The sequence below is a fragment of the Colias croceus genome, chromosome 10, assembly GCF_905220415.1.
Source record: "Colias croceus chromosome 10, ilColCroc2.1".
NCBI classification, from domain to species: Eukaryota; Metazoa; Arthropoda; class Insecta; order Lepidoptera; family Pieridae; genus Colias; species Colias croceus.
This window is the reverse complement of record NC_059546.1, coordinates 5,108,005-5,131,371: the sequence shown is the minus strand read 5'-3', so window position 1 is coordinate 5,131,371 and position 23,367 is coordinate 5,108,005. Positions and strand designations below refer to the sequence as shown.

The window sequence follows — 23,367 nt, the reverse complement described above, 5'->3', positions numbered from 1 at the left end:
TATGTCATTGTCGGACGCGTATTCCCGTAAAACGAAAACAAATTTTGTTTGAACAGAATGATGTGTAAAATGATGAAAGGATAAAAAATAATGGCTTCTAATTCATCCAGAAACAATTCTGAGGGTTCTCCAACAACGTCAGTGTCCTCGTTTAAATCTCAAATACAAGAGAGGTCACCGTCAGTATCATCATCAAAGGACGAAAAATGGCCGGAAATGTTATTATCCAGACCGGAGAAATCGTATTTCTACACAACAAAAAGTAAGACATATTTATAGATACAATCACTATCATCATAACCATTATTACAAACATAACAGTAATAATTGACTTCAAACATGTACCTACAATTTATAACATCTGGTTTAAGCATAATTTATATTTATTTATTATGATCACTCTCCATCTATTGCACGACCTTCAATGTTTTCACAGACAAGTGTAGTTTATTCTAAAATATAATCCATCTATACAAATTAGTTTTCAAAATCTTGTATCAAAACTTATCTTTTTAATAAAAATTACTTCTATGCGAAATAAAGATTACAAACATATTGTTTACTGAACTTTCGCAATTATCATTACACTGAATGTATACATGTAACCTGCAATTTCTATTTTTAAGTCTTAGATATAAATAAATCGAGGTATCATTTCACTGTAACCCCAGAAATCTGAACCTGTTGTTTAATCTGGAGGCCCCTTTTCTTTTTCTCAGTCCTCTCAGACCTTTGCTTTATTCTTCGCAAAAATCCTTCCCTTCAACTGATACCTATAGTCGAGCCAATTTAATAGGCAACATTTGATGTCTATCAATTTTATCTTCGAAGAGAGGTAACCTGCTTAAAAACATCGATGAAAGTGAATTAATCGATACGGATTTGAAACATTTGTCAATCGAATTTACTAATTTATGATGATTTTTATTCACAAGTAATCAATGCATTCGATTCTAGATCTAGATTTCGATTTTTAGAGTTACATCTCTGGTATTTAAAAAGAAAAAAGGTTTAATGACACAAAATTGTAGCGACGTCAGTTCTTCAAGTCAGAAATTGTTCATTATGTTTAGAATGGTTTATCAGTAAAATGAAATCTTAAAATTACTTCTATCGGTCATTATTATTATAAATATGTAATCATAATTGAAAAAAGTTAAGCAAATGTGCAGATCTAACAAAACGAAATATCATGTTATTCTATGTCGTCGTTACTAGGTTACGTTTTTGAATTTAGTTGAACTGTCAAATGTTGCCTATTAAAATGGCTCTACAATAAGTTGACCATTTATTTTGCTCCTTTGCCAATAATGACATATAAATAGTATGTCCCTATGATTATTATAAAAGAAAATAAGCTAATTATACCTATTAAATTACAAATAATAATTAAATATACAATTGCACTGCCTATTATATTTTAGCATACAATAATTTAGAAGTCTATCTTACACTATTTGTATCTGTATGCAGAAAACTTACGTCTTTTCATATATTAATATTTTACAATATATTTCAGAATGTAACTATAAATGTACATTTTGAAGAACCGAACAAACAAATGACTTCAATATTATTTTTGCCATAAAAAATTTGTGGGTGAACTAGTTGTGTGCAAATTTATCTGTGAGACAATATACAAAGCATAATATACAAATGGAATATATATACACAGCAAAGTAAATGTTTTTAATCACTATGTAGTGTAAAACAAAGTTGCTTTCTCTGTCCCTATGTATTCTAAAATATTTAATACTGTGCAATAATTTTTTTTGCGATTTTTTTTTTTCAAGATAGTGTGATTCAAGAGGTAGTTTTTAGTATACATATAATTTATTATTAGGTATTTTAACAAAGCTGACGAAGCTATAAGTGGAATTCTATTATAATTATACACTATAATACAACTACACCTGTTTCTTAACAAACAGAGAGATGTTTTGTACAGTTTTTAGTTCAATATAATTAAAATTAAAGTCACACATCATAAGACATCTTGTAATAACTATGTTAATTTGTTTATAACGCACAAAACAACATAAGAGCCCATTGATATGAAATGTCCATTTCTGCGTAATATATTTGGTTAATGATATCCATACTCTCTGTTTTCTTTAGTATTTATATACATATAGAGATAACTATAGAAGACCTCTATAATTGATTAACAATACACTTCAAGAAACAGACAGAGTAATTATTTGAAACACTTTCACCTATTCTCATAATAATTATATTATTTGCATTTTAATTACACATATTTTGCATACTGCAAACACTTCCTTAATTCACGTTCATAGTATCTCTTTAAACTCTATTTCCTGTTTTGTTTCTATTTTTTTCTTTATTTTTATTTTCTGACATTAGTGCTGATTTACACAGGGTCAGTAGACAAGTCAGTCGAGGCGCCGAATTTCGGCGCCGAATTTTGACTTTAACTGTTTACTTAGACTTCAAGCCTCTGTACTGACTTCAAATCTGTTTACACAGGGTTTTTTTTCGGGTCAGCACTGATTTGCCTCGAATTTGTAGTCAGTTACTGACCCTGTGTAAATCAGCACTTATATGAATCTTCCATTCATAATTTTCTACAATATAATTTCTGTTTATCTAGACACGCGGCAGCGTGTCAAGCCGAGTTCAAGCGAAGAGAACTGGCGAGCAGCAGCCGTGTGTATATTTACACGAACCATTTCGAGCCACTTTTCACCCCCTTATAACTCGAAAACTATTTAAGTTATATAAACCAAATTTGGTACATATCAAGAGGACCTCAAGATAAACAAGAACCTTAAATTTCATAAATACAGATTAAACAGTTGCGTAGATATTAATATCCAAAAATCGCAATTTTTAAGACTGACTGACTTATAGACATATACAAAACCTAACCCACTTCCAGATGACCTAGAAAGTTCAAATTTTTTAATCAACTAGGTAATAGTGAGTGTACAAAGGAAAAAATCAGAAAATACTGAATTTATTTGTATTTAATTTTTTTTTCAATGACATAAATTTTGTTTGTATGGAAAAATGGAAAAGTTTAAAAAAAAAGAAAATAGTATATTCACCTTACTAGTCTTAAAAAATAGATCAAAACTAATCAGTGGCCGAAAAAAATTTTGAAATCCATCAATAAATGACTGAGTTAAAGATTAGTGAAGTTTACATATTTTAGGACGAAACATTTGTAGATTCGAAGCGCCTCTGACATCACACTCACTCGCGCTAGTATCGCTAGGGCGGATTACTTCGATTGCATGATTTCTTTATTCAAAACTGTTATTAAACGTAAAATAAAAGAAAATTGTAATAAAAATATTGCCTTTATTGCTCATACAGTTAAAAATAATATATAATTTTACATATTCACATTTATTTATCCTTTATTTATGAGTGTTTAGTTTAGTTTTAATTTCAGTGTAAATAAATAAAATCTTTATTTTGCTTTAAACATGGTATTCAATGGTGATACAATTATATTAATAAAGCACAAACATGTTTAGCTAATACAAACATGCAAAAATAATTACCATAAATGGTGTAAGTAATCAAATTTGCAGAGTAATTTTCTGTACAAAAAGTAATGATATCCCACCAAAAACATAAATGTAAAAATTGGAGCCGAGTTCAATCGTTGACTTAATTTGCCAAAAAAAGAAATGAGATCTAAATGTGTGCCAAGTTCTGCAGACAGTCCAGAAATTTATTTACAAAGATGTATTAAGTTCTTAGGTTGACTGAAAACTCAATTGTTTTATTTTCCCTTAGAGAACATACGGTTTATATTTTGTGAGGTTCTAAAAACTAGCCTCATCAAATTATGGGGTTCAATAGGTCATTAGTTGTTTGCTTTGTGAAAATAATTATATTGTTCAAATTAAAAAAGTTATATTTTGGAACAAACATTGTTCTCTAAGGGAAAATAAAACAATTGAGTTTTCAGTCAACCTAAGAACTTAATACATCTTTGTAAATAAATTTCTGGACTGTCTGCAGAACTTGGCACACATTTAGATCTCATTTCTTTTTTTGGCAAATTAAGTCAACGATTGAACTCGGCTCCAATTTTTACATTTATGTTTTTGGTGGGATTGTTTATAGGGCAGAAACATTTATTCTTTGTAGGAGATTGGTTGATAATTCCATTTATTTTTCTCATGACAGTCGTTTGATTAGAAAGGCTGGTTTTAGCATCACAACTGACCATGCGGTCAAGACAAGACACAAGGCAAGACTAATCTTATATCTCTATTTGGTATAAGATTTTTCCGAGCAAACTAGTTATCGCCCGCGCATTCGTTTGCGTGAACTTTATAACAATTTAGTCAACATTAAATATGGATTTTCACATCCCATATTTCAGATTTTTGTTTATTATTGTGAGTCAACAAAAAATGGTGAACATTTGCGTTATTCCCCGAACTTCCTCAATCAAACAAGTTTTATCGAAATCCATATTTCGTACATACAGAGTCACCTTTTTAAATATTGGCTCTGTTAATGTTTCTAATCTGCACATTTTTTTGCTCTTATATTGTACTAGCTTTCCACCCGCGGCATCGCCCGCGTAACAGACAGAAGAGATACTTTCGCATTTATGATACTAGTACGACTTTATTTTATACTATGTAGTGATTTGTACAAACCACCTGTAACTAGAAATTTGGTTTGTAGTGTTCATATTTATATATGAAAAAATATTACTAATGCTTTATTGTGATTCCTGTAATCAAAACCTTTTAAATTTAAAAGTTCCCGTTATTTTAATATACAAATTATGTTAGTTTGGATAGGTCGCCAAAAGAAACATTAAGGTAAAATAATTAGATAACTACCGAAACTGAAACCGTTTCGAAGGAAAAAAATCTTCATAATTTAATGCCCATTTAGAATAGGTAGTAGTTAAATTACAACTCATTTTTCATAAATAATTTTTATATATACAGACAAATGAAAATGTGCCAGTGAATATTGTTAGTTGTTTACATATGCGATTGAATACTAGGTCATCTGTAGGATATTTCCAACAACACGATAAATATTCATACACTACAAACAATCTCAAGCTTAGTTTCTCGCTTTTCCAGTAGATGGCATGACTTCGCGTACCGTATTGATTTTCCTGAACCCTACGCGCTATGCGGGAAAATCAATACCAACAGTGAACTTACTGGAAATCCCATTTGTGTGACATTGTCCCAGCAAGAACTTCCTTTCGATCAAAATAACATTATTAATTTCGCAGTGAAATATAGCGTTGACGATTATAAGCAAAATCAGAATATTTGCCTGTAAAAGTACCGTAATATGAATACGGGACAGTGATCACAATTCAATCGAGAGTGCTTGTTTTTTCGCTTCATAGTTTATTTGCTGCGTTATTATGCGTTCTCTTGCTGCGGTTCGTGGGGTAGATCCCTTGCCGGAGTTGGGACTCCCGTCGGGTATCGAAGGTGACGGTAACCCCGATGCCGAAATGGCTGGGGCGCAAGACACCATTTACCTATGCAACTTTCGCGTGTCAGTCGACGGCGAGTGGTTGTGCCTGAAGGAGCTGCACGATATGGAGATGCAGGATTCCTACATCCGCCCATCTGACAATGGTGCGCTATCTCCGGATGATCCTATGCATTCTTTGATGGGTAAATCTTGTACTACGGTTCGTACGTAGTGAATCATACCCACACTTATACTTTTTGATCGACACTAAAATGTACATATAAGTGGTCATATTTGAACTGGTCCTCAAAATATAGAAATGTAGCTTCATTCATTAGCGCATGTAATAGATAAATTATAACCATAAGAGAAGCATGCAAGTTTTATGATTAGATTTTTAAGATTGTTTAGCCATTTTCGTAACTTTTGATATACTTACGATTGTTTAAAGACCTTACGTGATAGATTACATTATAATTATGAAAACATTTGTTTTAGCCCGAGACCCAGTTGTCATAGAACGTAGTAATCTCGTGAACATCTCGAAACTGATTGTGAAGGAGTTAATTGAGCAATCCCTACGCTATGGCCGGATGCTCGATAGTGACCATTTGCCGCTACACCATTTCTTCATTGTTCTCGAACATGTCATGCGTCACGGCCTCAAACCTAAGAAGGTACACGAAAAACATTTCAAAGATTATGTACTTGCGATTCCGTTAACATACGTACTTAAGCTATAAATAATAGTCTTACAACGATCATATCTTATAATAGCATTTGAAACGACTTTGTTTGATGACGTAATTTCTTATTTATTTTTTATTATATTCATAAACTACTTATACGGCTTTCTTAACGCAACTACGTTTTTAGGGTCTCCTCGGACCGAAGAAGGAACTATGGGACATCCTTCAAATGGTTGAAAAATATTCACCAGAGGCCGCTGACATAACGGCTAGTGTGAGGGATTTGCCAACTGTTAAGTATGTTGAATTTAATTTTCGTTATATTTTTACTTTATTAGCAGTCATGACAAAATCAAATAAACATTTAAATGTTTTGTGTTGATTTGCAGTATGTATTCTTATTTATCTGTTACTTTTATTCCCAGGACTGCTATGGGTCGCGCAAGAGCTTGGCTTAGACTGGCGCTTATGCAAAAGAGGCTTGCGGATTATCTTAGGATTTTATTAGAGCACCGTGAAGAAACTCTGGAGGAATATTTTGAACCTCATGCGCTGATGTTGAACGAAGAAGCTGTTATTATTACAGGCCTGCTAGTTGGACTTAACGTCGTTGACTGTAATTTATGCGTGAAGGTAATTATTGACATATTATTATATGGTATTCTAAATATAATTGTTCTCTCTCATTATTGTATTAATGCTGTCACTCATCACTTAAGGTGTTATTCCTATATGATAGGATTCCTCCTAATAGATGTTATTCCATTCTCAGAACTACTAGATGTTTCGATCACAATGTATAATTTTAAATATGCCATTCTCTCGAATGTTCTTTCATTCCAATCGTAATGTCGTGAATAAAACCAAAATATATTGTCATAGGAAGAGGATTTGGACAGCCAACAAGGCGTGATCGATTTCTCGCTATACCTGCGTGGCAGTAACTCATCGAACGATTTGGCCAACAACGGCAATAACGGGAACAATGAGCCGAAACAACGACACATCAATACAATGCTCGACCAGAAGAATTATATTGAAGAGCTGAATCGACATCTCAAGTGAGTGGGAAGTTATTGATATAGTTTTATTATGAAATTGAACAGTTTATTGGAACAAGCTGAACATAAGAACTGGTATGAATTTAGAAAATTATTTTTGTCTCAGACTTCGTATCTAGTACTTTTGTGATTGGTGTATAAGGTCAAACGCTAACTTTTATTATGATAAAATAGGAAGCTTATGATGATAAAATTAGAAGCAGTGAAATTATTTGGCGACTACTTATCTATACTTACTAATATTATAAAGCTGAAGAGTTTGTTTGTTTGTTTGTTTGAACGCGCTAATCTCGGGAACTACTGGTCCGATTTGAAAAATTATTTCGGTGTCAGATAGCTCATTTATCGAGGAAGGCTATAGGCTATACATATATCATCACGCTACGACCAACATTAGAGGAGCCACGGGGGTGATACCGCGCGGAACAGCTAGTAAACCATAAATTTAAAAATATTAAATAAATTACACATTGCGTTACATTGTAAATAGTTTATGTTTAAAATTTTCGTTGCGCCTTTATTTACTCACAGAGAAATTAGCTAACAGTAAAGACATTAAAGTGCTTTTATAGAAGTCACGGTCATAAATGCATTAATAATTATAGTCACGTAAACTATGGGTCACGCATTTATTACAAAGAGACATGTTCACGATTACGCTAGAATTACTAACTTTATGTCTCTCGTATTCAATGTTGGTGTCTGTAAATAACCTTTTATTTTATTGTTCACCTAATTTTATGATAAGAAACCGGTATAATGGGATGTCAAGGAAATTGAAGTATATTTTTTTTTATTTAAAATGAATTGAATGCCTGAAACGTAGTTCTATTCAATCCTTTTTGTATTTCAAAGGAGATCTGCTACAATTGGGCACAATTTTATAGTGTATATTAATTATAAATTATGATATAATTGGATCTATACTAATATTATAAAGCTGAAGACATTGTTTGTTTGTTTGAACGCTCTTATCTCAGGAACAACTGGCCCGATTTGAAAAATTATTTCTGCGTCAGATAGCCCGTTTATCGAGGAAGGCTGTACAGTATACATATAGACTATAATATATGATATACACATACACACGCTAATACCAACAGGAGTGGAGCAATGCGGGTGAAACCACGGAGCACAGCTAGTCTAAAATATATGTATAATACATATATATATATGAATGTGCGCTAATTTAACACTAAAATCTCCAAAGAAATATAAGAATTCTGGGTTAGAAAGTTAAGGTTCAAACTTCAATATACACTTTACTTTAAATGTCAACACAAATGCCAATGCTACACAGTACACTTTGACCGAATAATGTACAACAGAGCTCACATGTGGGTTTTAGGTTTGCAAATATGAAACAAATGTTTTCTAACTCCTACTTTAATAGTAAAAATGTAAAATCATTATGAGATCAATATATATCTAATAGAACATAATACGAACCCATTGTTTAAATAAAGCAAAAAGTTGGACAGCAGCACGCGATTGGTACATTAGTGTAATATAGGCTTACTATAGTGCAATTTTGTTTTCGATTTATAGCAAAACTTATCTTACTTGTTTTTCTGCTTACTAAAATACAATATTCATCTAAATTTTATTATCATGTCACGTCTATGTTATCATCATCGATATATTAAGTTCTCACTATTGCCTCACACATGTTTTCCTTCCAGTTAGAACAGAAGCATACACATTACACATAAATTGTTTTTTTTACTCTGATCTGGTCTCGAAACCTCGTCAATTTTCTCTGAGCGAGAAGTTTCTACTATTCTACTCTACAGAGATATGATAAGTTTTTGATATTCTCTGGTCGAGTTTTCGTATTTTATCTGTATTAACAAAAGATTGTTTTTCAGCGCGACTGTAGCAAATTTGCAGTCGAAAGTCGAAAGCCTGACGACAACCAACGCTCTTATGAAAGAGGATTTGGCTATCGCTAAGAATACTATGATTCAACTTGTTGAAGAGAACAATCAATTGAAGCATGCCTTGGGTAAGCATATTGTGTTATTTTAAAACATTAATAAGAGTTTTCATAATACATTTAGAAATTAAAGATTTTTTAACGGATTTTAAACTCGATTTAATCATATAATAATCAAACACTAGAAAATACTATTCATAATGCATATTAAATTGCCCTATTAGTTTAATGATTTAATCATTAAACAGTATAAGAGGAATCCCAAAACTCTACTTACTGTAAAACACAAGAAATTGATTAGGTTTTATGTTCCAATTTAGTTACGAGTCTATAAATATCTTGTATAATTTTATTTATAATATTAATTTTTACTTGAATCCTCATAATCCAGAAGCTTAATTTTCAACATTAAAGCCTAACATGTCTTTATAATATCGACAAACTATATTAAATGACCTATCAATGTTCTTTTATAATTTTTATTAATGAGACTTTTTTTTTCCATTTACCCAAATAAAGAACTTTACTTACGTACTCATGAAAACTTTAAATAATATTTTATGTAGCAAATTATGTGAAGTATGTCTTTATTATTATATTTTTTATATTTAGTTATAGGAAAAATAATTACTATTAGGATTACCTATGTATATAAATCGCCATTTAATAACGAGTACAAAGAACTACACACACTGATGACAATTTACTTATTTATCATTAATACGAGGATAAGCTTAATGCAATAAATATACAATAAATTATGCTAATAATTTACTTGCATATATTTATTTCAATTAAGTTATAGTGCTTGATAAGTGAATTTTAAAGCTGTATTTAATTTCAAATATAAAAAGATCATAATTAAATAGGTAATTTGGTTAGATGAAATAAAATATGATGATTGTCCATTGATAAAAAAATACAAACTTATAGGAACCGTATTGACACTTTTCCAAAAAAGAATACATAATAGCATTCATAGTTATTACAATAATCACAACGTATTAATTTTTCATAATTATTATTTATCGTGCCATCCGCAATAAGACCTCCTTCTATAAAAACTACTTCAACAAAAAACACCAAAACTGCTTCTAATCCGAAAACATCGTGAAATACAGAAAAATACGATCGTTATACGCACATCGTACACGCTGCATTAGTCCAAAAAGATTAAAGTGAAATTCGCATCGAACACAATCCGCATTAGATAAGACACCTAATACAATAATGAGTCACTAGTCACTACACCTCTATTGTATCGCTTAGTATACATTAGTATGCCGGCGACGCATCACGCGTCTCCAAAATATTTTACCATACCGTTATGCACTACCGCTTACCAATGGGAAATACGGCAACAAAAAGAAAAAATAGCTATTGGAAGTCATGTAAGTTTCGCAACGCGTGGGAGAAGCTATTTTTGACATTACCGCAATAACGTTCGCTTTTTGTTTAGGTCAGGACATCACTAAAGATAGCAGGATCAAAGTGACTGAATTGCACTCGGAGGAGGAGGTGAGTGATATAGTACCGCATATATCATTTTGTTAAAAGCCATTTATTTTAATGTTCGTTATTTATTCAGAAAAATCAAGTGCTCAAATATTTTAAATTCAACTATTTATTCCTATTAGACAAATAATCAATTCCTAACATTCCAATAGTATTCATTAAATTTATGTTGTAATTGCTTATTTTACATTATTCATCACGTTGTTATCGCAGAGCTCTCAGAATTTCGGATTTTGAAGATAATTCATCATAATATTATTGTGATAGTACCATAAATAAAGAGCTAATTGTTTACGTTTTGCAACTTTGTTATTTAGTGCAACATTCGCATTAGTAGTATAATGTAAACACTCATTTGTTTTATTAGCAGTTAATTATCACCAGGAACTCGTTATATTAAATGTATGTCATTTGTTAATAAGGAAAAACGCAGCGTTAAAAGTACTTCCTCTGATAAGTCTAAAAATGAAAAGGACACCGAATTCTCCAAATTCTTAGAGGAAGAAAGGAAAAAGAATACTGAACTGCAAAAGGAACTTGATCTGCAAGTAAGTGCATTGTCAAAGGAAAAATAATGTGCTATCGTACATTTTATTACTAAAGTATTTTTATGTAACGCATAATTATTAAAATAATCAATTAAATTAAATTTCAAATCCTTTGACAAAAATTCTAATTGGAATTTGTCCTATGTATCCTATTGCTTATGTTATATGCCCCGAAATCTCCGCAGTTGAGTTAATAATAATATAATTATGAAGAAGAACAGTTTAGTTATAATTTTCAAAATGCACTAGTTACAAACAATCTACGAGAAAATTAACTGTATGAATAGTAAATTAACAGTTAAATTTCCATTCTAACAGACTGTTCCCACATAAATGTTCGATATAAAACCATCATCTCTTTAATATTATCCCGTTAAATTTTAATGAACTATTATAACTGAATAATTCAAACACTTTTAATTCTTCAAATTAATCTAGATTAAAATAAATAATAAACAATTTTCAGATATCGCTAAAAGCGGAAATGGAAGTAGCAATGAAATTGCTAGAAAAAGATATTCACGATAAACAAGACACTATTATATCTTTGAGGAGACAGTTAGACGACATAAAACTGATTAATTTGGAAATGTACAAAAAGTTGCAGGTAACACTCATAATATTTTCTTCTATTTTGACATTGAAGAAGGTTTTACACATAACAAATTTTAAGTAAATTATAAAATCATATTTTTACCTTAATGGTTGTACTTACAAATATGTTTTCATTGAATTTTTATTGCCTTCTTTAATGGCAAGCCCTATAAATAAAGCATGCCTTACTATGTAGGATTTTGTACCCTTTGTACCTTGACCGTTAATGGCTTCGTAGAGACCTTGAACTAACAGTAACAAAATTATTTCGAAACCCACTCCGTTGCTTTTCTATGCTATTATCACTATTCAGTTCAAATCATTCGCTCTTCCACAATTAATTGACCTCCAAATGAGCGAATTGTGTCGGTCACGGTCATTGCATAATAATTATTGTATTAAGCCTCATTTATTATTATAATGACTTTATTATTAGAATTTCAAGTTCATGCATGTCGCAACGACAATTTGATCGGACAGCAAAAGCAATCGTCATCATTAACACATGCAACTTATTCTGCTGAAGTACAACCCCATCTCACATCATAAACATATCAATATAAGCTCTAATTTGTAAGTCATAAAGTATACATTTCATTGACATGATCCCACCACGCTTATTTGCGTTGTAGTAAAAGTGTGTCTAAGTTTGGAATATAATACTGTGAATAAAGCCAAAATTAAGGGATAAAAGTCTTCTTTCGAATTCTAATAAATTTTCCAAACCATCTCATATACCAATCAATTTTGGAAATAAATCTTAATGAGAACTTAGCTTTTACCCAAAAAATATTTACCCATATAGATTATCTTATAGAACCTATAGGATGTAATAATAGGATATTATTATGTATGACTAATAAAATTAACTATTATCTGCATTACGGCAATGCGTTTGTAAACAATCTCAATGAATCGTGTCATCGTCCCAGCAAGGCCGATCTTCGAGTGTGGGAGCTAATATTTTCCGCCCATGCATTCTCTTCAAGATAATTAATATAACCATACCTCCGGCTTATCGAATAAATCACTGTGTCATCTTAAACATTTGTTGCTAATAATAATCAACTCCATTGTCTTTCGTTACAATCGTACTTCATTTAAAGGTGTTTAGTAAATTTCGTCTTGTAGTGGTTTCGCATTAAAAACAATATTTTAAAAGAATAAAAATCTGTTGAGCCTTTCTTCCCAAAAAAAACAGATAAATACAATCGAAAAATGTAGAAGAATGTGAAATATTTATAAAATAATTCATCATAACCATGTGTTACTGTATAATGCTTTGCTACCTACCTCACCAGCGTGACTACACCACTCTAACGAAGCGCCTCGTTCCCTTAGTGCATTCCGCAGCTTCTAGGATATAATATTCTGTACAAAACGCTTAAGTTGTTGCAGGTGTATGTATTTAATAATATTTAAATATACTAATGCTATTGTATTCATCAATGCCGCGCTTTAAAACGGAAGGAATGCGAAGTGGAGCTCACGCAGAAGGGCGAAATGGTATCCAGGCTTCAGGGAAAAGCTGAACAAATTGGCAAAATACTTCACAACCTCGAAAAATATAACCACTTCCTAGGACCCGATCACGATCTAGTTAAAGCTTTAAAATCTCCCACTAACGATACTTTCGGAGCTAAATTAGATTCTTTAAGAGCACAAAGTAGCATTCAAAAGGGTACAAAGTCGAAAGATGAGGGTCCACCCAACAAAAAATTGAACCTTCAGGAAATACCACCGTTCCGCAAAGGCAATAGTACTGAAAAACCTATGAAAAGTGTTGATGAGTAGACTGTAATTTTTAAAGCGTTGTAAATAACTTAATGAGAAAATAGCATTCGAGGTGGTGTTTCCTTCTAGATAAAATTAGTATATTAAATAACCTATCTATATACTATCGCATATGCCATAATATAGAGGAAAATATGATGGTCACATAAAATACATATTCATATAGTTATTTATTCCATCTTATTAGCCTCGATCACGTTAACTACCAATTTTATCGCTTACTAACACTTAAGGGCCAATACTAACAGAGGATTTGAACTATTCTAACCGAGTTAAATTGTGGTGGCTTTGTTTTAGGAATGTGAAAGTTCCTTGAAACATAAAACAGACCTAATAGCCAAATTGGAAGCAAAGACTGAATCAATGGGCAGCACCATACATCAACTCGATGAAAAGTAGGTTTTATATATTTTATCTAAAAACAGTGCCTAGATTATTCAAGTTGTTGCGGTAACAGCTTGACATATCAAGTTTTATCGCACTATATGTGAGCGATGCACAGCTTGCTGACGTAACGTTATAAGTAAACTCATTTGATATTGGCAAACCCTTACAATAAACCTGTTTAGTCATTTAAATGAATATTTTGATAGCAATATTTAAAAATAAAACTTCGGTTATTTATAGCAAGGCGCTAGTTGCTTTAGCTTCTTGTTGCTGTGGTTTACAATTCTAGTTATAACATGTTACGTGATATTTTTTAGATTTTATTTAAAAACCGAAAATGTTTTTGTATTCATTATACTTTGTCATTGTTATTATAATTTATTTAACTTTATTATTAATCTTATACTATGTCTTCAATACTTAATCTTGTATCGAATAATAGGAATAAAACCAAATATTAAAAGTATTTTGTATTCTTTACCAATGATATTGTAGTATTATTGAAATGTGATTAAATCTTTGAAATTAAATAATATTTTAATTATATTCAAAAATGCAATTGATCTCATACAATGTTATTAGGAATATTTAATATCATAGTATGAAATAGAATAAATGCGCAACATACTTGTAAGCGTTGTTATTTAGCATTAAATATATCATTTTTTCTTTTATAGTTTTGTAATTCAGAGCTCTAGTGATGTATGCCTTCTTTATAATAAAGGTTATTCCAACATTAATGATGTTTCATTTATGAATGAAGTATGAACCACAGACTGCTTATTTCATTTTTGGTTTATTGTCTAGGTTTGCCATTGTCACATATGATTTTGCATGCTCTTTCCTAAAAATTAATCCAATATAATAAAGATACATAATATATATTTATTATTCTCGATTTAAAAATAAATATCTGGTTTTGTAGATATTGCTCTGCTATTTCGTAATACTGTTTATTTATTTGCTATAACGTAATTTTTGTTATGTTCCTCATCCTTCTGTCGTTCCCACTATCAATACTAAAGAATGATACATTGAGAATTATCAGACCCAAAACATATAAAGTTACAAACATATCAAGAAATTATTTTTCATATAGAATTAAAGAATAAAATATATTGATAAATTACAAATCAACTAGGTGCACTTTTTTATAATTTTTTCTGTAAAAAATGAAATAAAAATATGGTTACATGATCTAATAATATACATATACGAAATGAGAGGTTCTATCCATTAAATATTTTTTGGTTAATTGACAATAAAATAAATAATACTATCTTATCTTCTAGTCAACGATTTTATTCTTATTTTGTTACCCTTTTCAAGTGTATCTGTTTCAAAGCAAAACTGCTTCTATGATAATTGATAAATATGATTATAAAGCTATCAATACGAACACAATATTCATCTCAGAGTATATTTTGCAGTAGCGCAATACGCGGTCACATAAGTCTCTCATAAATATTGTTTCGCGTGTCATGGTTAATTGCTTACATTGTTGACAATATGAAAAAGTATTTGTGTTTCAAATTCATCTCTGTCTTAAATAATCAAGTATGTAATAAATACTACTATTAATATACATAGGATTAAAAATACAGATCATTTGAATTATATAATATTCACAAATTAGGTTACAAGAAGATAAGGCAGTGAGAAAGAGTCTTGAAGACAGTGCACGGTCTTTAGGGCAAAAGGCTGCAACGGCGGAATCACGTGCCGTGAAGGCAGAAAGCGATTTAAGAATTGAAAGGGAATGGAGAGTTTCTTTGCAGGTTTGTATTGTATGGCAATGTTATTTACGAATGTCGAAAAAAATGTATAAAAAGTTCAAAATATGAGGACAATTTAATTTCTTAAAGCTTTGACTATGAGCAAGTTTAATATTTATTTGCCCATTTATTTTTTTTTTGTCATTTTAATAATAAATGGTGCCATTTTGCCCAATAATTGAAACAGTTGGCTAAATATTTTTTTTTTTTTGTATTTATTTGGCTTTAAATTTTAGGACTCGATGGTACGCGATCGTGACAAAATATCAGCGTTAACACAAGAAGTCGAATCATTAAAATCAATTGGACAAGTAAGTACTAAAAAACCTATAATGTTCTATGTCAATTTACGCATAAGTAATTATGATTAATTTGATTTTAATTTTATTCATAGAAATACATAACTCTACAAGAAGAACAGCACCAACTCAAAATCCAATATAGCGAAGCGCAGAAAACTCTAGAAGAAGTTGGAGCTACGTTGAGTGAGAATAAACTTCAATTAGCGGAATTGTTGGAAAAAGAAGCGAAGGCATCGGTCGAGGAAACTCCTAATTGGGCGAGCGATAAAGATGCCACAGCTTGTGCGGCGTGTGCTAAGGAATTCACTATAGCCAGGCGGAAGGTAACTTTGTTTATTTATAATTGGAAAGAAACAAATACCAAAGTTTAGCAGCCAAAAATGGCTTTGTATGTAATGGGTTAAGTAGCGGAAATTTAACGCGATGTTAAAATATTATTTACCTACGGCATTGGGAATAGATTTTATGTGTAAGAACAAGACAATAGTTGTATTATTATTAAAGAGTGGATTACAAAATACGGATTTTTTTACATTTATTTATCGTGTGTCACGTGTTCCTTTTAAGTTGAGTAAAACGTGTTTTTTAGAACCTAGTGATTTCGATATTTTTATAATTTGGATTCGGAATTTCTGTCTTAAACAATATATCTCTTCGTTACTTTGGTTTTCGATATATAACTAGTTAGTACTCATATTTTATCACACTATTTTTTCTTTGTTTTTGTTTCAGCACCACTGCAGAAGATGCGGCAACATTTTTTGCGGGGCTTGTAGCGAAAAAACAGTAGCTTTAGTTGGTAACACCAAACCAGTCAGAGTGTGTGATTCGTGTTTCACTGAAGTTCGACTCACGTAGCTATAAACTTGTATACACAACAAAGACTGAATCATTATCGACTATAATCGTGTTTTTAAATAAATGCCATTAGCTAATATGCTATAAAAATAATAAATTTATAAAAATATTTGTTAAAGTTGCTCAATGTTTGAAATTGTTATTTGAAAAATCAACGAATCGGTGAAAAAATACTGTTAAAGAAATCGTGTCGTATGTTTATGTGTATGTTCAATTATAACGTAATATTTGTAACAAATTTTATTCTTGAGTACCTGCTTAACTTATAATTATTTATGAGTGCGGTTTATTTTAAATAATAATATCTATATTATCGTTTTGTTTATTATTTCACAAATCGAATTTTATCGTGTAAGTTTAATTCATTGAAAATACTTTACAGACCTACAGAACAGTGTTCAAATTATTATTTTCAATAGAATGTAAAATAAAATAGGGTTAATGCTGTATAAAATGAATAGCAGAATTATGCTGTAGCTTAAATAAATAAAACTTGCAGTGTGGTGCTTCAAGTTAAAATGTATAACTATTAATTGTTAATTAATTATATTATGTAAATAAAATGTTATAATTAATTTAATTTCATGAAATATACAATTACAACTTGAATTTGTCGTTTTATTTATCATACACATTCTCAATTTATAAAATGTTACATAAAAATATACACTACGTACATGAAGCTTATACATACGTTTAGTTTTAATATTACAGTTTACAGATTCTTTAAAAGGAATCCTATTTAAGATTTTAAGGTATTTACGCACGAGTCAAATATTCCAATATTTCTTCCATAGCTGTAGGATTGTCTTCGGGAACCTAGAAAATAAAATAATAGATTTTAACAGTATGCGCTTTGCCACATTATTCCATACAATGAGCAATATCTGCTTAGTGAAGAATGATTGATATCCCGCCATAATTTCAAGGTTCAAAAGTAGTTTAGTGGTACATGCGTAGTTCTTGAGTAGAGACAATAATAAAGTCTATTATATAATATAATATTATATGTAATAACAAATTCATTAACTACTTTTCAAAATTGATAAATGTCTTACCCAATGTCCGGAGCCGAATACGGCCCAGAAACTAAAATTATCGTAGCTTTTATAGAATCCATTTCGTTGACCACGAATAGGTATTCTTGTAGACTCCATGAATTTTTTTGCTCCATACCATTTTAGGTTATGTACCCAATTTGTTGCGGCTAATAGAGAAAATAATGAGCATTAGTTTAGATTATTATTATAGATATATAAGTAAGTTGAACTAAATTTTTATTAGAAAATTACTAAATATATTAAAAGTGTACCTATAAAAAGTTTATTGAGTCGGTCAGAACAATTATTTGTTCACGATAATTGTTATTTTAAAATAAATAATTAGGTGTTATTCAATTAAAGCTTATATATAACATATGTTTTAATGAGCAACATGGTTGGTGAATGTCGCACCTTGACAAGGTGAATGGGCTCTTGGCCAAGTGGGATTAAAACACAGTTTTCTACACTAATAATAATAATTGAACTGTCTCATAAATTTGAAACTTTATCGAATTGATCACTCTATTTCACTCAATATGTTACAAAGTTAACTCAATTATATTAATTGGCTTACCACTGAGAGGTGTTACTGCGTCTAAATTTCCATTAAACACAACAATTCGTAACTTAGTGCGGTTCAGCAGGGTTTCTACTAAAAAAGAAAATTTTTATCATAACAATACGTTTACAACCCATTAACTTCGCATATCTAGATATATAACTTTCGACTCAGCAAGGTTCCATTGAAGGTCTGCTATCATGTTATTATGCCGAAAGACTTTATGGAACCTCTCTATACGTATAAAAATATGTATAAATTATTATACAAAGCTTTAAGTACTTTACCAGAATAGAAAGTCAGGAAAGAATAACTGACAATTAATTAAAATCGTCGCTATAAATAATTGACCGAATAAAATAATTACTTACAAAATTTGGTTCCAGGTAAAACAAAATCGTTCTTTAAACCATAATACGCAGAATGCGATATGTAGGTCCAAACAATAGATTGATTCACAGCCAACGTCGGTTTCACGTATAAGTTAACTTTAAGCGACAGGTCGTGTAATGCCCAATAATTACTGTATTTATTAATATTTTCTAAATTAATTTCTGTGCTCGTATCGTTTATAAAGGTTTGGAACATCAAGTGGTCGTACTCAGCTGCTTTAGCGTGATGCCTGATGCTTATAAGATAGCTTATATTTTTTGCTATGTTCATAGCTTTGTTGTAAGTTTTTATGTCGATCAAACCCTGAAAAAAAACAAATGAACGTATATTATACATTAACTCTCTACTTAATTACAATTAAAAATGGAATTTTTTTACGTGGCGACACGTAAGTTATTTAGGTATTTTAATAGGTACTTAATTATATTTTTCCTCTTCATCCTTCTTTACGTACCATGTCATACAAATATCGGGGTTGTTGTATAGAACTTTCCTTTGTATCGATCCAACCACTGCCGATACCAATTCCTTTCAAGTTCATTTTTAAATGTTTATTTTTTATAGCCTGAAACCGATATGTTGTCTGTTACTTCAACCATAAGTAAACAAGTCTCTATATAAATTGTCCCTACGTACCAAATGTAGATAAAATCCCAACCTCGCACTTAACTTTCCACCATAGCTTTGGCCGATGATGTAAGTTGGTGTTTTGCGAAATTCCTTGTGAAATTTTAAAAATACTTTTATTGCCCGTAATAGGTCTCTTGCTGGAAAATGTATATAAAATTGTTAATACGTAACGTATGTTGTTAAGAGTGAACGAAAATCTATTAGCTTATGTAATAATAGTGAGATTTTATTAAATGTTACTTTTTCTTTTTCACCTTCACATATAAGTTTAGAGGTGTTTATGTAGCTAGTAGCTACATATAAACAGTTGTAGTATCTAAAGAAAAAAACTTAGTAGGCAGTTAGTTTAAAAATATTTTGATCAAGCGAGAACATGCTCTACTAATTTCGATAAACGTGAACTCGACGTCAAATGATGTCTTCATGTCGACTGGAAATCACATTTACTACATTCGAGTTTCCTTACTAATTAGGTCGAAGTTTGAAAAACGAATTAGTAAATATATATTGTACCTAATACTCAAAAATAAATCAATCATTAACCTTTATATTTCTTATCAAACATACCTGCATCTCGGTCAGTTTTCACATACAGAGACTTGTTTAAGGCGTAACTGAATCCTGTTCCAACTGGATGATCTATTAATAACACGTTTCTTCCTCTCACCTTTAATAAATAAAATAATATATACCTACAATGTAACAAATCTATTGCAGTTGTATAACCGTTTAAAAAAGCGAATAGAGATAGTTCTGCTATTAGTTATTTTTTATAAATTGTGAACCTTTTTTTTTTTTTAATTTTAACCTAGACAATTCGTTGTCTAGGTAAGTACTACTGAGAAAGAATTATATACCAACCCAAGTATGATTTCTAGGCGTCATATCCATTGTTAAAGGACCAATTTCACAAAAGTTTCCAATACCAGAAGCTGTGTTTCCTGGGCCACCCTGTATCCAAATTATTAGGGGTTTTTGTTCAGCGCCATTCATAGTTCCATCGGCGTAATAGAACCAATAGAAGAGAAAAGCTCCTGGCCGCACTTCGACATACCTGTGAACGCTTTTCCAAGGTTTGTCACGAAGGGCTTCTAAGTATGGGTTTTGTTCTAAAATAAAATCATTCGTGACCAATAAATAACGCTAAGGTACCTAATATAAACGTGACATTTAATAGAAACAGGAAGTTCCTATTGCGCAGGTGCAAATAAACTGAACTGAGACTTACCGTCACATAGTGCTAAAACAAATATGCGTACGATTGATATAAAAATTAAACTTTTCATGATTGAAACACAGAAACTATATAAAGCTAAACAAGCATGCACTCGATGGCTTTAGCTCGAAGCGTTTGAACACATTTAGGAATTATAATGTGTGGTGATATCATAGTACTTTAAATTAATGAATTAATATGTTTAATGAACAAAAATAACGGATTGTACTTATCCTCGTTTAGTTGTTTATTTGTCACGTGTTTGTTATTAAAATGTGGGATATCCGACACGTCAGAATATTATATGGGTATGAACTACACTAAATGCGCAATTACAATATTATTAATTTGTGTACAAAAATGAGTAAACTATTCATAGGAAAAATTTGATAGGTATTATATCTTGATTGCCTTTTTACTTTTAACAAGGTAGTAGATATTTACTTTTTATTGACCCAAGACAGACATTAGGTATTTTGTTATTATAAGTTTAAAGTTGTATTCACTCAGATTAGGCAACAACTGCAACAAGCTTTATTCATTCAATTCACTTAGGTTTTAACTTTTAACCGTAAATAGGTAACAAGCCAAGGTTGCGCAGTGCAGTAGGGTCAGTTAGGAATGGCAGCACAATGAAAATGAAAGTTGTCGCACACTCGAACAAAACAATGTGCACACTAAAACAAGGTTTAAATTATATTTTTATTAAAACAACAAATCTACGAACGAACGTAGTATTCCATTTTCGTTTACATTTCTAGCCTTTGGGTGCCTATGCGATGTGTGCATCTGCGAGTTTTGTACTTTGTGATGCTCTTTATTTTGTGTTGTGGTTGAAGACGAATGTCTCGTAGGTTTCAGTTGATGCATTCCCACTACATGGCCAAGTGGAACTCCGACCAATCCGGGTCGATAGTGCATTTGGGGCTCTTGACTATACTCTTGGACAGGTTTTAAATAATCTAAAAAAGTATAACGGTATATTATGAATATATGAATATGGTAGATTCTTAATTTATCTCAGAATCTCATCACTTTTCAGCGGTAAGTTACTGCTCGAATTAAAGTATCAGCGAAGCTGCGAACCAGAGACATAAAAAATATATTTTAAGCATAATAACTAAACGTAGTAGATAATATATTTTGATTTAATTTATAATTACCTAGAAATCTATATAAATAACATACAAGCCAAAAGTAATGTCAGCGTTAACCTTGTAAAAGTTGTGCTAAATATAATGCATGTTATTGAATGATATGTATTGTTAAAAATAAAATATATATGTTAATGTACTTAATTGTATTTATATGATTACTAGCTGTCCCGGCAAACCTTACTATCTAAAAAATAGATGTTTGCCGATTCTCAGACCTACCCGATATGCACAGAAAATTTCATGAAAATCGGTCCAGCCGTTTTGGAGGAGTAGATATGGTAGCTAACATTGTGACACGGGAATTTTATATATTAGATTCAAATATACAAACCAGATGGGCTTAACTGCATCTGAGGTCTATACGGATTGGTGCCAAAATAGCCTCCAGGGGGAGGACGTGTCGGGCTATAAGTATTTTTTTCTGCGCGAATTGTTGTGGTCCTTGGGGGTCTATTATAATGACCATTTATAAAACTAAACGGACCGAAAAAGCGTCTATTCGCTTGTTCTTGTTTTTTCTGCGTAACTGTGAGGAAGAAATGCACTAATGTTAATTTATATATAAATCTGTGGTATTGTTATGTAAGGAAGGAGATCCAAGCGATATCAAAAGCGAAGAAGAAAATAATAGGATGTATCACATTGACTATTCCAAACAACACTATACCTAGGCTGAAAAAAAAACATTACAACAATATTATAGCATTCAATCCTTGTTTTTCATAAGGCATGGCATGGCATGGCTTAGGCTGGACATGGACTTTTACATTTTATATGTAGGTAGGTACATGATCTATTTTTTTTATTATTTATAGGGACAGTATAAAAGCTACCTATTTCTAATTGTGACATTGTGTCACCTGCGGACCTATAAGTGTATCCAGTATAATTATTACTATTGAGGTCATTGTGATATGTGACCTTAATACGTTTTTATTTGAATTGCAATTTGCAATATTAAAAGGACAAAATTATATCTATGGCCGTTAAATGTTACCTGAGCTCAAATCATTTTCATCATAATCCTCTATTTCGCCACAATCCTCAGGATCGTCTGCTTGTGGTTCTTCTTGAAGACTCCCCTGGTAATTTCCTTGTACATCATCAGGTACAAATAAACTAAAAATGTGCCCAAATGTCCGAGCGTGATCATAACGTGACGTCCGCCGATGTGGAGCTATCTTGTTGGTCGGACACGGTTTCACTGTTATTGCTTTTACATTATCGGCCACATATATTACCTGGAGATTGATTATCTTTAAACTCAATTGAACACAAATTACAATACCACTAAAAAAAACTGTATTGAAATATACGTACAAATAAGAGTTCCACTAAACAGATTTGTATTGAATTCATTTTTTCTGTTATCTTATTATAACTAACAATACATTACTCTGCGATATCAAACCGATATCTGAATGTAAAATTTTAAAAGACCCTTCCGAGTAAAGCTCGAGGTTTCCCA

General features: G+C 31.1%; 3 protein-coding genes across 6 annotated transcripts; 1 reads left to right on the top strand and 2 right to left on the bottom strand.

Annotated features, from left to right (window-relative positions):
• On the top strand, positions 1 to 17,510 carry LOC123694815 (RUN and FYVE domain-containing protein 2). Of its 4 annotated transcripts, none has more exons than XM_045640394.1 (14): positions 1 to 262; positions 5,941 to 6,119; positions 6,319 to 6,428; positions 6,557 to 6,764; positions 7,014 to 7,192; positions 9,061 to 9,197; positions 10,588 to 10,646; positions 11,066 to 11,191; positions 11,658 to 11,798; positions 13,877 to 13,974; positions 15,603 to 15,744; positions 15,978 to 16,052; positions 16,136 to 16,366; positions 16,776 to 17,510. In XM_045640394.1, the coding sequence occupies exons 1-14, from the start codon at positions 91 to 93 to the stop codon at positions 16,899 to 16,901; spliced, it is 1,983 nt and encodes a 660-aa protein (XP_045496350.1). In that variant the 5' UTR covers positions 1 to 90; the 3' UTR covers positions 16,902 to 17,510. The 4 variants fall into 4 exon arrangements, with proteins under 4 accessions (XP_045496350.1, XP_045496351.1, XP_045496349.1 ...); XM_045640393.1 differs by lacking the exon at positions 1 to 262 and adding an exon at positions 5,180 to 5,606; XM_045640392.1 differs by lacking the exon at positions 1 to 262 and adding an exon at positions 5,180 to 5,645.
• On the bottom strand, positions 17,499 to 21,430 carry LOC123694817 (retinoid-inducible serine carboxypeptidase-like). The gene is made up of 9 exons (XM_045640396.1): positions 20,755 to 21,430; positions 20,388 to 20,635; positions 20,094 to 20,193; positions 19,533 to 19,663; positions 19,351 to 19,461; positions 18,875 to 19,199; positions 18,519 to 18,596; positions 17,960 to 18,108; positions 17,499 to 17,720 (listed from the first exon to the last, which is right to left on the bottom strand). The coding sequence occupies exons 1-9, from the start codon at positions 20,810 to 20,812 to the stop codon at positions 17,661 to 17,663; spliced, it is 1,260 nt and encodes a 419-aa protein (XP_045496352.1). The 5' UTR covers positions 20,813 to 21,430; the 3' UTR covers positions 17,499 to 17,660.
• Positions 21,431 to 23,367, bottom strand: LOC123694818. The gene is made up of 4 exons (XM_045640397.1): positions 23,220 to 23,367; positions 22,897 to 23,140; positions 22,231 to 22,425; positions 21,431 to 21,704 (listed from the first exon to the last, which is right to left on the bottom strand). Exons 1-4 carry the CDS (start codon positions 23,256 to 23,258, stop codon positions 21,448 to 21,450), a joined length of 735 nt encoding a protein of 244 aa, XP_045496353.1. The 5' UTR covers positions 23,259 to 23,367; the 3' UTR covers positions 21,431 to 21,447.